At 44.2% G+C, this 12,653-nt stretch overlaps 1 protein-coding gene across 15 annotated transcripts in view; it reads left to right on the top strand.

The window, feature by feature from the left end:
• The window catches only part of OSBPL6 (oxysterol binding protein like 6), a 201,325-nt gene that overhangs the window by 139,739 nt on the left and 48,933 nt on the right, over positions 1-12,653 (top strand). For all 15 annotated transcript variants that reach the window (XM_057318931.1, XM_057318937.1, XM_044381434.3 and 12 more), the window contains 4 exons: positions 2,330-2,383; positions 3,577-3,690; positions 3,825-3,995; positions 6,562-6,694. In XM_057318931.1, coding sequence (XP_057174914.1) covers positions 2,330-2,383; positions 3,577-3,690; positions 3,825-3,995; positions 6,562-6,694 — 472 coding nt within the window. The remainder of the gene's footprint in view (positions 1-2,329; positions 2,384-3,576; positions 3,691-3,824; positions 3,996-6,561; positions 6,695-12,653) is intronic.

The raw sequence follows: 12,653 nt of genomic DNA on the forward strand, positions 1-12,653 counted from the left end.
CTTGTACGTGTTGTCTACTCTGCTTTTTTCATTTAAAAATAATATGAATATTTAAAAAATAATAATATGAATATGTGCTTATTAAATACTCTCTGAAATAAGATGTTTTTAAATGCATATGTATGTTCCATTGGATGGATTTTTATTAGATTCCACCATTATTGAACCAATTCCCTGTTGCTGGACATGGAGGATATGTCTGATTCTTTTGCTATTATGATGTGATGAGCATCCTCATACACAAATTTCTATGTAAGTCCTTGGGATAAAGTCTTGGAATTATTGTTACCACTGCAAACTAAAGATGTACAATCACTGATCTTGGAAGTTTGTTTACTGCCCTTGAAAGTATGTGGTTTCTTCTTCTCTGCCCTACCCCACATCCTTTCTCCATCTTCCAGTTTTAATTATGGAGAAAATATTCTGTACTACACTGTTGCAATTACCTGAGTAACAAGAATACTGTAATGCTAAGAAGGAGAAAATTCCTCCATTTTCAGCATAAGCCCCTCGATAGACCACCTGTACCTTCTCTGAAGTCACTGGAAGAACAGGTTCATCTGCTTGACACGTTTGCCAATGGATTTCATCTCAGGGCAGATGAATCTGTTGGCCCAAGTGGCTGGGTGGTGGCTGTCCAGTTGCCCAAAGCAGGGACATTATGGATTAGGATCCTTAGGAAATACATTTTTTGCAATTTTAGGGAAAGACTTAAAATTAATGGACAGGAGATGTTGCCCCACTCCCCTGTCTCTGAGGGTGAAATAAAAACAGGTCCAAGAGGCTTCTGACTAGTGTTCCTTCTCACTTGTCAGAAGCATCCTCAGTCTCTCCTGAACCTATAATATTATCCCAATACTAGGAATTTCTCTCTACCCTTGCTCTTCCTTGGACTTTGGTCTCCTGGCCATACTCCTTCCCAGAATCACCTTTCCTTTTCATTCTGGCCTCACGACTTCGCAATTCCTCGAATCAGTGGCCTTGCTAATCTCTTCCCTAGTGATCACACAATAGATTATCCCTGCTAACTTCTTTGATAGGTAGAAATGGAAAAGTAGAGAAAAGAAGTCAAAGAAACCGATGTTATGAATCTCATTCTCAGGTCGACATCTCAGCAGCCACTCTTTCTGGGCCATGCCTTTGAGTGTTTTTCTATGTAAATAGTGGGAGGTTCACACTTGTATTGCCTTTTCTCCAGATCTCTAATAGCATCAGATATTTATTCAAGCATCAGCATATTTGATTGCCCAAGTCTTGGGTGATTGAGTAATCAAGTGTTTTTCAGCCATGGAGATGCTTTCTTTCAGTGCTTACTTGTCACCCCTAGGACCTGTGTTGAAGGGGTTTTCATGGCCTTCTGTGAGTTCTGGCAGAGTATACCTGAGCCTGCCCGCCTGCCACTGCGGCAGCTAAGTGTTCCCGAATCACATAAAACCTTCCCAGCAGACCAATTTTCCAACAATAGAAAGACTCCTTGCATCTGTAGAGACTGTAGGAGGGCATTGGACCCGTTGTTCGATCGAGTCCTAGAACTGTTTGTTCCCGTGTGAATTGCCCATGGAAAGGAAATCAACAGAGGGTTCCTGGGTGTTTGTGAAGCAATGATGGCTGAATTCATTTGGACTGGACCAGGAGCATCTTGGAGGAGACAAAAACTGCCAAAAATCTCTGTCTCTCTCTTTCTCTCTCTTTTTTTTGCCCTTAAAGTAATTTAAAAGCAATTTTTAATCTCTTTTACTAATAGTGAAATGTAAGCATTTTGCTAAGTAGAGATGCAAGTATATTGCTAAAGCTGCTTCTTAAACTTTCCAGATAATTTATTACTCGTAGATCTAGTTCATGGACTCCTGTAACAGACGTGAGCATTTTCAGGAATTTTCCATGGTATCCAGGGAAATGTAGGAGTTTACATCCAGGGTGAAAAATTCCCTGTAGAGAAGCTCCTCACAGAATCACTGTGACCTCAACTGAGTTATTCTCATTTCTCACTTTCAAAAACCCCCCAGTGTGATTCATTCAGAAAGTACCCGCTGTGGACGCTGAGATTGCACCTCCCCAACCCCACTCCCTCCCAGGAAAACCATGGTGAAAGATTGCATTCCCATCCGAGTATGTGTAAAAGAACCCAGTAGGCTGATGAAATGAATTCAAGCTCGGATTTCCTGACCGTTTAATGTGACTGACGATGACCAGGGGGACTGAATTCAAATATATGAAAATGATCAAACGTATAGATTGCTAAATGCCAAGCCACGTTAGATGCACACTTGTGAATGTTTTATATAATTCAAAATGCACACGGTAACCGGGGGTTGTTTGGTTCTTGCAGCGTTTTTTTGTCCTGGATAATGGAATGTTAAAGTATTCAAAGGCACCACTTGATGTAAGTAGCACGCAGGACATGTTTCAAAGATGGTTGTAAAGTGAGTAAACACCACCGTTGTGCAAGCCTTGTGACGTAGTTACCAGCTTTGTGCATTTGTGTGCCTGTAAGATGTAACAAGCTACCAAACTTCCATGTTCCGGGCAACGTGTGTTTTATGCTTGTGCTCACACTAGCATAACAATCTCTAACTGGCGCATGAAGACTGAATTTAACAATTGTGATGGATGTCGTTAAGAACAGAAGGTTAAACCTACAAGCGATACACTAATAAAATGACCCCTTCTGTCTTGGAGAGAACACCCAAAGAGACTTTTTTTTCCTGCATCTCTCAATTAACTATGCTTTATGTGCTTTTTTTTTTGAGATTTAAAGCAACCTTTGTTCTTATCTATATCCTTTTAAAACCTATCTTATGAACTTCATTTCTGTTTCATGTATCCATTTATCTTGGAAATCCTAACTCACTAACATTACTGCAAATTACTTTTCTCGAAGAAGTAGTTGTTTGCGTGTAAAACTAGAAGATGCCATCCGTCTTGTCATTGTGGCATAGAGAAATAACTCAGGTTTCCGTTTTGTCCCCATGTCTTTCATGGAAGCAGCTGTGTGTCCTTGATCAGACAAGGGCAACCAGAGGAGGCACTGGCTGCTCTGTGCTCTCAGTCCCAGCTGCCCACTTCGGCCTTAGCAGCTGTCTTCTCGTTGATTACTTGGGGGATGTTCTGGGTTGTGGGTCAAAGATTGATCATAGTTATTTTAGGAACCACTAAACATATCTTTTTTGGGTTCTAAGCTGTGCAATCTAGTACTGTGAAGATTAGCATTATAAATTATGCCAGAAACAGGACTAAGAAATAAATAGTCTTGGGGCACCTGACTGGCTCGGTCGGTAGAACATGTGACTCTTGATCTTGGAGTCGTGAGTTCAAGCCCCACATGGGATGTAGAGATTCCTAAAAACAAGTAAACTTAAAAAAAGAAACAAATAGTCTTGTTTATTGAAATTGGTGTGAAGTCACAGCAACTTCAACTGTCCTCAGATTAAGGACCTTAACCATTACCTCTTTGTAAAGGAGGTGTAGTATTCCATCCCCCATAGATAAGTTAAAGATTACATTACACTCACTTCAGTACAGAAACACATCAACTCATATATCCTTCTAGCCTATTTACTAGTCTTCTGACTTCAGATTCAAAAGGGGAAGGTCCATGGAAGCATCGATGTCGGACTCTCGGTCATGTCAATTAAAAAGAAAGCTCGGAGAATAGACCTTGACACAGAAGAGCACATCTATCATTTGAAGGTAAAGTCACTTTTCAATAGTTTGAGAATAGAGAATAGCTTCTCTGCCATTAGCAGGGGAATTCACTTGGCTGTGTCAGTGCTAAACCAGAGATTGGTTTCACCATTACCGTCTCCTCTTGTTCTTTGTTTTAGGTGAAATCCCAGGACTGGTTTGATGCGTGGGTCTCCAAACTGCGCCATCACCGATTGTATCGGCAGAATGAAATTGTCAGGTCACCGAGAGATGCTAGTTTTCACATCTTTCCTTCAACCTCCACGGCTGAATCCTCACCAGCTGCTAACGTTTCTGTTGTGGATGGAAAGGTATGACTTTCGTTATATGAAAATCAGCCCAGAAATTGCTTGGGAAGTTATGTAGGCACGTAACTGAGTCTCGTTTGACAAACCAGAAAGAGAAAGTTTATTTTGTCAACTAACCCTCAAGACAGCAATGATATTGGGCATCAGAGTTAATCACAAGGACAGATTAGGTAGAAATATGGATCACCAAGAGAACTAGCAATTACTTTTCCTTTCTTTGAATGGACCACATCCTAACTTTATATGACTTTGTACGGAGACTAGGAAGTAGAATGAACATTTGGCTAAGCAGCACCTAGAAATTGGTATCTTCCTGGGTGGTAATAAGAAGACCACAAAGTTTGAAAAATGAAACTTGCTTCCTTGCCTTGAACTGTAGTGTATACATGACCCAGAGAGAGACCATTGAATTTTCCCATGAAGTTAAGGTAAATTGGCTAGAGGATGTGACCATAATATACACAGTAGACTGTTTGAATGACTAGGCGCTGTGTTAAGCATTTGACATTCACTCATCTCTAATCTTTAATATAGCCCAAGCTCAGAGACAGTAAAAAAATGTTTTCAGAAGAGACAAGGCCATTAAACAGCTGAGCCAGAATCAGAATCCTCATCTCTCTGTTCCCCAAATCCATGCCCTTCCCATTATACCAGGTACCAGATTAAGGGAGGCTGAAGTTGTTCTTTGGGCTATATTAAGAGTTCATTTTTTTATGTGGCTGAAAAGCTAGAGGTGTTGCCTGTTAAAAACCAAGGTGAAGACAAGAGGCAGGGAGACCGTTGTTTCTGCTTTTGATTTAGTAATTAAGTTTTCTGAACCATGGCCACATTGCGGTGCCCAGGGTTGTTCCAGCTCCCACTTGGTACCTGACATTGAGAACACAGACATCTGTGAATAACTGGCTGCTCTAAGGAGCTGGGTTTAAGAACCTTTCAGTGAAGATTCTGCTTTTCTCTGTTTCCTTACTTAGGGATATATATATAATATATATTTCCAAGTGTTTCCTTAGCATAACATTGAAAGACCTCATGGAATCTGCAAGACCAATCTAATCAGATTCAATGAAATACTAATGTATTCACTGTTTACTATTTCAATGGGAGTTACCTAAGTAATTTTTGTTAAATCCCATTAATTGTATTTCACAAGGCTCTTAAACTTTATTTCATTCTGGTTATAGCCTTGCCAAGGATTGTTCAACCAACGCCATCCTCCTAGGAACAGCGTATTGGTTTAACCCTAGTACTAACCAGTTCTGAAGTGAAAAAGAAGGAACCAAGAGGTCAGAGGGTAGGAAGTAGGGCACTTACTGAGGGACCCAACATGAGATGACTAAGATTGTCCTCCAGTTTCTCTGGGCCCCCTGTGCTCTCACCACAGAATACAGTGAATCCCAGGATTCATCCAAGCTAAACAAGAAATATATCCCAGATGGATATTTTAAAAATATGAATGTCTCATCCTTTGCTTCTTCTGCTTCTCCCTGCATGTTGATAAAAGACATATTATTTTCATCCCTTGTGTTATTTATTAAATAACTTGGGTGATAGCCAAGAACAGAGAACTGAAACCAGTTCCTCCCCACTGTTTGCCTTGGAATAAGAAAGCCTTTCAACTCTGGTTTTTGTAGAAGATCTGTTGCTGTAGTTATGAATGACACACCTCTAAGATCAAAGTCAGTGAAAGATTTCCATTACATTTCGCAAAATACAGGAAGAGCGAAGAGAGCTTTCTATCCCTTGCCTTGCATTCTAAATACCAAATTATGAGACTCCTGAACGCTAATTGGTTTGTGGCCCTGCATGGGTAATAAATAAATCTGGGTTTGCTAAATATGTGTATCATTCGCTTCATGATGATTTAGAAGAGACACGATCAATTATAATTGAATATGAAAGTCAAATATGGAGTTTTAAAGTTGTTTCAGCTTTTTCAGAGGTAATCTTCTGCTCTTTCAACTAAGTGTTCACGGAACTCACTGCATTATCTCCTTACTTCCTGCAACTTTATTTCACGTAAAATCCCTTTACTGGAAAGTCTATCGGCTGTAGGTAATAATAATTTGCTGAGACTGCCTTTTTATATATTACCATTTTTAATATGCATTCAAAGCGTTGCAAGGTTGCTTGATGGTGGGTAACATATTTAAGAATCTCATGTGGCTGACAAGTCCTTGAGCTGATTGTAAGGGAACAGAGAGCTTTGGGGAAGGAAAGGCCTTCAATCATGAGTTAAAAGTACTGCAATAAGGACGCTGTGTCTAATACACCCTGCTGAGCAATTTAAACTCCTTGAGCTGGCAGGCCCTTAAGAGTGGGAGCTGTGACATACTTAAGTGTTGTCCCCTTCCTTGTTCGGTGGAGATGGCCGCCTAGAGAGTGCTGTTCTGTATGAATTTGGGCTTCGCTGACCATGTCCAGGTTTAGCCTAGAGCCTTCTTTCGTATTTTGAGTCTGCCCTTTCTTCCTCTTTTCTGATGTCACTTTGAGGATACCTCAAAATATTTTTTAAAACTCACCTAAGTATACTGTTTCTGCTCACCCGTACACTCCCCTTTGTTCACTGCAGGTGCCACCAAACAGCTTTCCGTGGCAGTCCCCTTTGCCATGCAGCAACAGCCTGCCCGCGACCTGCACGACCGGCCAGAGCAAAGTGGCAGCCTGGTTACAGGACTCGGAAGAGATGGACAGGTGTGCAGAAGGTTAGTTCTTGGCCCGCTGGGCTCCCAGGAGAAGCCGACAAAACAGAAGCCAGAGCGGTGAATCGTGGCCGCTGAACCTCGTCCCCTCCAGCCTCCTCGATTGCCTCCCCCTTTCCTTGTGCTTATTTTTCCACACCAGACCCTGCCCCTTCCCGTGACCCCAGCTTGCCTTCTCCTGCGCCTTACCCCTGCTGCTTTCACCCTTCCCCTGCCCTGCACCCCACCTTCCCCCCTGCGCCTCCCACTCCCCGGACCCTGCAGGCCGGTGATCTCACCGGCCCAGCGCAGTCCCTAGAGCGCCCCCACCCTGGCTCTCCAGTGTGGCCGGGTCCTTTCTCCAGCTGCCTTCTCTGCTGCTTCATCTTGCCCTTGAACAAGTGTCTCCTGACAGCCCTCCAGAAGCAGCACAATGATGTGGCACCTGCTCTCCACGGTTCCCTGTTACCGGTGTCCCATTCTGCGTCCGTTGTTGAATATTCTGAACTTAGACACCATGCCCTCACTCTGCCATCTCTGAGCCTCGTACTTTCTAGAAACCTTGCTGCTCCCTCGTAATTAGCCCAAGCATTTTGGTCCAAACTGCCACAGACCATGTCCGTTCTAGGAGATAGTTTTCTTTTGACCTTCAAAACTGAGAAAACAAGGATAGTATAACAAGTATTTTGTGAAGACATTGGGCCTAACGTATTTTTATTAATTTTTTTCCTTTATGAAATGATGATGAAAGTAGATGTGAGAATATTTTCTTATGTCCTCACTTAGAAAAATTGAAATTGTAGGGTGACTGGGTGCCTGGTTGGTTAAGCATCTGCCTTTAGGCTCGGGTCATGATCCCAGGGTCCTGGGATCGAGTCCCGCACCCGGCTCCCTGCTGAGCGGGGAGCCTGCTTCTCCCTCTGCCCCTGCTTGTGTGCTCTCTCTCTCTTGCTCACTCTCCTCACTCTCTGAAGTAAATAAAATCCTTAAAAATAAGTAAATAAATAGTAAATAAAATCCTTAAAAATAAATAGATAGATAAATAAATAAATAATTGAAATTGGGCAATATATGTTGATCCCCACCACAAAAAAATATATTTTTTTTGCTCTACATGTGCGTGAACTCAAAGTCTTCAGCGTTTTGCTTAGCCCTTGCCACATCCCAAACTCAATCTTTATGTGAAAATACGATTTTGAGAGGGATGTTATATGCATAAAGCTGCCATTCCATTAAAAGGGTTTTACTTGAATGTATTCACACAACATGCAGACATTCGAGTATATGAACTTAGGGTTGGGGAAAGAAGCTGGCCCTCACTTTCCTAAAATGCTGCCATTTCGCCTCCGCAGCGGTTCTCGACAGTTCAGCCTCTCCTCTAACATCCGCCACGTTCTACACACTCACAGCATGGAGCCTGGCTGCCTGCTTTGCTGAACAGATTTGGGACCACAGATGGGGACAAATCCATTCTTCTGACCAAAATGAAGAGACATCGGCTTTGATGCTGGGAAAGCCCCTGGCTGGTGGGGGAGGGAGGGAGGCTTTGACTCCGTGTGCTTCAGAATACTCTGTGGCCCTCGTGCCTTCGGTCCTATCTCAGGGGTGCTCCTCCTTCTCCCCGTCCTGACTACTCTACCTGTGTCCTCCGTCCTGCCTTCCCGTTTCCTTCAGCGTTAGTGCAGTCATTACCCCATCTCCCGGGGATAGCCTCTCTCGTTCATTCACTTCTGCTCTCTGCCCCTAGACTCCAGCTTCTCTCCGTAATTTGATGTTTGCCCTTCTGCTCTATGAAAAAAGCGTTCTTGGTAGCCAGGGGCCATCTGATTTCCACTCAGTCCTCAGACGTCATCCTCTGACCTGCCCCACGGGACCTTCTCTGATGGGACTTCTCCCGTAGGCCTCATGAAGTTTTCCTTTTCTCTCCAGCTGCTCCTCCTCTGTTCCACTGGATTCTCATCTGGTCGCCTTGGCTGTGGGGATGGTCAAGGTTCAGTCTTCCGCCTTCGGCTTCCGCTAACAGTGACTGTAGTTGCCTGGGTGCTCACCACGGGCCAGACACTGAACTGAGCACTTTACGTACATGGTTTTATGTAAATCTTCCCAGTAGTACCAGGCAGGATTATGAACCCTATTTTTAAAGACAGGCACACTGATACTTAGGTCAAATAACTAGCTCATATTACACATAAATACTTGGCAGGCTGGAGGGCTAACCCAGGCCAACTAGATTCTAATGACGATGCTCTGCGCTTTGGAGATGACAGGCGTGCTCGTAGTTTCGACTCGGGAAATCTCTGTTTTGATATTACAGTGGTGATGGTGATGATGGGGAGGGCGGTGGCAGGGGCAGCGAATAGGTGTCAGGCACTATGCGACAGGAACTCTTGTGCTTGTTTTATATGCAGCAACTCATTCGGTTCTCTCAAAGCCATTTTGCAGGTGAGAAAACTTAGGTACAGGGCAATCAACTCACTCTGTCCCAAGTTCACACAGCTAGCAGAGTGGAACTGGAGTTCAAGCGTGGGCAGTCTGACTCCAGAGCACAGGCACCATATTCCTCTCAAAAAGGCTGAAGGCTCTCAATCTCAGCTCCGCATCCAGCCGGGGCTACATTCCCACACCTCTCCTTGCGGTTGGCCCTGTCTGTCTGCACTCGCCGGCCGCCTCCCCAGCCTGTCTGAAACCAGCCTCTGTGTCCTCCCTGAAGTGACCCCAGCTGCTGGGCTTCCCTGCTTTTGTCAATGCTGCTGTCCTAACCACCCCTAAGACATCAGAGGATCTCTGACCCTCCCGCCGTGTTCACCCAGCCACGACAGAGTTCTGTTATTTCTCTGAAAACACCCACCCCTCCCCATGCCCTCATCTGCCCTCCTCTCAAGTGTCTGCCTCCCAACTCAGACCAGCATGCGCCCAGTCTCTGGTGCGTCGGCAGCCTCCTGGCTGGCGTTCTCATCCTCGGTCCCTTGCTCTGCGGCCCCACCTCTCACAGGCTCGGGGGAAATTGCTGTTCTGACCGAGTTTGCAGCCCTGGGCCAGCAGTTAGCAGGCCGCTGCACTCAGCCTCGTTCTGACCGAGTTTGCAGCTCTGGGCCAGCAGTTAGCAGGCCGCTGCACTCAGCCACGAGGCACGGGTATTACTCTTCCCCACTTTGCAGGTGAGGAAAGCGAAATGCATGCAGGTTAAGGAATGTGCCCAGGATTACACGGCTGCCCTGGGGGAGATGTTTGACTAAACAGCTCTTTGTCCACTAGGTGCTACTCCCTCAAGACTGATATTTTCTTAAATAGCTTTTATGCAAAATTCCCTTCATGTGATTCTCTGTGGACTCTGTGGCTTTAGCCCAAACTACTTAGCCAGGCATTTCAAACCCGCCTTTCAGCTTTCAGGCGCCACCTGCCCTTTCAACCTTGCTTTCCACTGGCCCCACTGGACTTATTTACTGTTTCCTGAACGTCCTTGCACATTCCCTTGTCCATGCTTTGGCATAGGTGGTTCTTTCCCTCTCTGCCCTTCTCCACCTTGCTCTTTTGCTGAATCCTTTCCATCAATCCTCCAGACCTAGAAGAGATTTCACTCTGTCTTTTAAGTTTGTTCTGATGACTTCAAACCACAATAACTCTATTTTCCAAACTCCCACGACACTTTTCTTTGGTCTCTCCTAATCATTTCATAGAGAGTCCACACTACTGAGGTTTGTATTTCAGAAGTTTCATGTAGCATCTTCTTGAACTCATAGCATATCTGATTTATACTTTTAATACTCAAAGTGGTGAACCATTCATGGATCTGAACATATATCAGGCCAGATCTTCTCAAGTATGTAAGGGAATTGCTCGGCTCCCGTGGAGACAGTGTTCTGTATGCCACTATTGAAGATGGATACGTGATTGTTTAACATACAAAATGTTTGCTTTTTTTTTTTCCGCCAGTATGTAAATTCCATGAATCTTACTTGGTTGCGATAATCCCTGTACTTAGAACTATGCTGGGTACACAGCATCTTCCATCAGTGGTACCTACATGAAATAATAAATGGATAACTTTGGATATACCTTAATTTATTTAACCATTCCACAGTTGGACGACTCGTTTCTTTTTGGAACAAGATAGGGCATGATGGGAAAATAAATAAATTGCTAGGTTAGTTTTTAACTGTTCACCATTCTGAACTATCTCAGCAGTTTTTCTTGGCATAGTCTTTCCTTTTTCCCCATTTCTAAAACTAGATTTCATCTCAATTTAAAGAAATTCTTGAGATTTCTTTTTTTTTAAGATATTTTAGTTGCCTTTGGCAAATCTTTATAATCCTCTGTACATCCAGACGCTTAGGCAGGCAGCGAAGTCCTGCCAAGGATTTCATCTCCTATACATTTCAAGCAAGAGAAGTGGTGGGGACCGGTGTGACTTGCTCCAGCGGAAGGCCCTGGCAGCATGAGTCCTCGTGGTGTGACCCATGCCCACACAATTTTCTCATCTACCATCTCAGCTGCTACTCTAAGCCAGGAAGGGCAGAGAGGTATATATAACTGTCATCAGGAAATGTAAAGTCAGTCCTTGTCTCCTGACTCTTAACTTTAGGTCTTTTGCCCTTGAACGAGTTCATTTACAGTGTTCTCCTTCCGTTCTGATTGGATATTGTTGTGATGGTTTGAAGCCTGTTTCCAGAATTCTGTGCTACCTGCATAGACCATTTGTGTACGTGAGTCACACTTACTAGGAAGCATGAATGTAATAGTCACCGGATAGAAGGCTCAATGCATGGATAATGTGAAATAAGGTTCCTATTAGCATGTGCTTATGATACAGTTTTGTTCTTTAAAATGTAAATTAAGGGGCGCCTGCATGGCTCAGTGCGCTAAGTGGCTGACTTGATTTTGGCTCAGGTCATGATCTCAGAGGTCAGGTGTGGAGCCTGCTTAAGATTCTCTCTCCCCCTTTCCCTCTGCCCCCCCACCCCCCAATCATGCACGTGCCTGCTGTCTCTCTCTAAAATAAATAATAATAACAATAACAACAACATGCAAATTAAAAGGTAGGCCCTTTCTAGCCCATCTCCTTTCTCCTCTTCCCTCTAACCCTCCTTCCTTCTTTGCATTACTTTCTTTTTTTTCTTTCTTTCTTTGCACTACTTTCTTCCCTCCTAACTTTCCTTTCGTCCTCTGTATTTTCTACCCTCCTGAGCCACATAACTTTGTTTCCTCAGGGAAGAGGATGGGGGCACAAGGGCATGGCCTCCCCTGAAGGTGGGGGGGGGGGCAGGTGCCGTCTTCATCAGTACTCTCCTCCCACCTCCACTGGTTCCCTCTCTGAAGGAATGTGAAGGCCACCGATGGCCAGCAGTTTTTGGAAGCACAGCAGTAGTGCTTAAAAGCCCGCCCGGACTCCATCCTGAGGCAGATACTGTAGAGAAGAGGGGAGACCTGGGTATGGCCTGACTCTAAAATTGCTGCCACCCTGTTCTCCATAGAGTGAGCAGTGACTGGGAGTCCTGGAAAGACCCTTGTAGCCATTACTCCTCTGTTTCTATATCCAACAAAAAAGTCAAAAAGTCAAAAATCCCCCAAATGCAACTACCTATGTATCTTTACCTATATTTAAAGGTTGATTGATTGATTGATTGATTGATTTGAGAGAGAGATAGCATGAGCAGGGGGAGGGGCAGAAGGAGAGGGGGAGAGAGAATCCAAAAGCAGACTCCCTGCTGAGCACAGAGCCTGACACAGGGCTTCATCCCAGGACCCCAGGATCATGACCTGAGCCCAAAGCAGCCCTTTAACCAATTGAGCCACCTAAGGGCCCCATCCCTCATAGATTTTAAAGAAACCATTCATTGCAACATTGTTAGTGATCGAGATCATAGGTGAATATGTCTGCCTGACTTTGCATTCCATCTTGTTTTCCTGAACTTGACTTTAACTCCATCCAAATTCTAAGCATCCACCCTGTAAACTATTTTAGGAGTAGGTGGACAGGTTCCTA

The sequence above is a fragment of the Ursus arctos genome, unplaced genomic scaffold (assembly GCF_023065955.2).
Source record: "Ursus arctos isolate Adak ecotype North America unplaced genomic scaffold, UrsArc2.0 scaffold_1, whole genome shotgun sequence".
Taxonomy (NCBI): Eukaryota; Metazoa; Chordata; class Mammalia; order Carnivora; family Ursidae; genus Ursus; species Ursus arctos.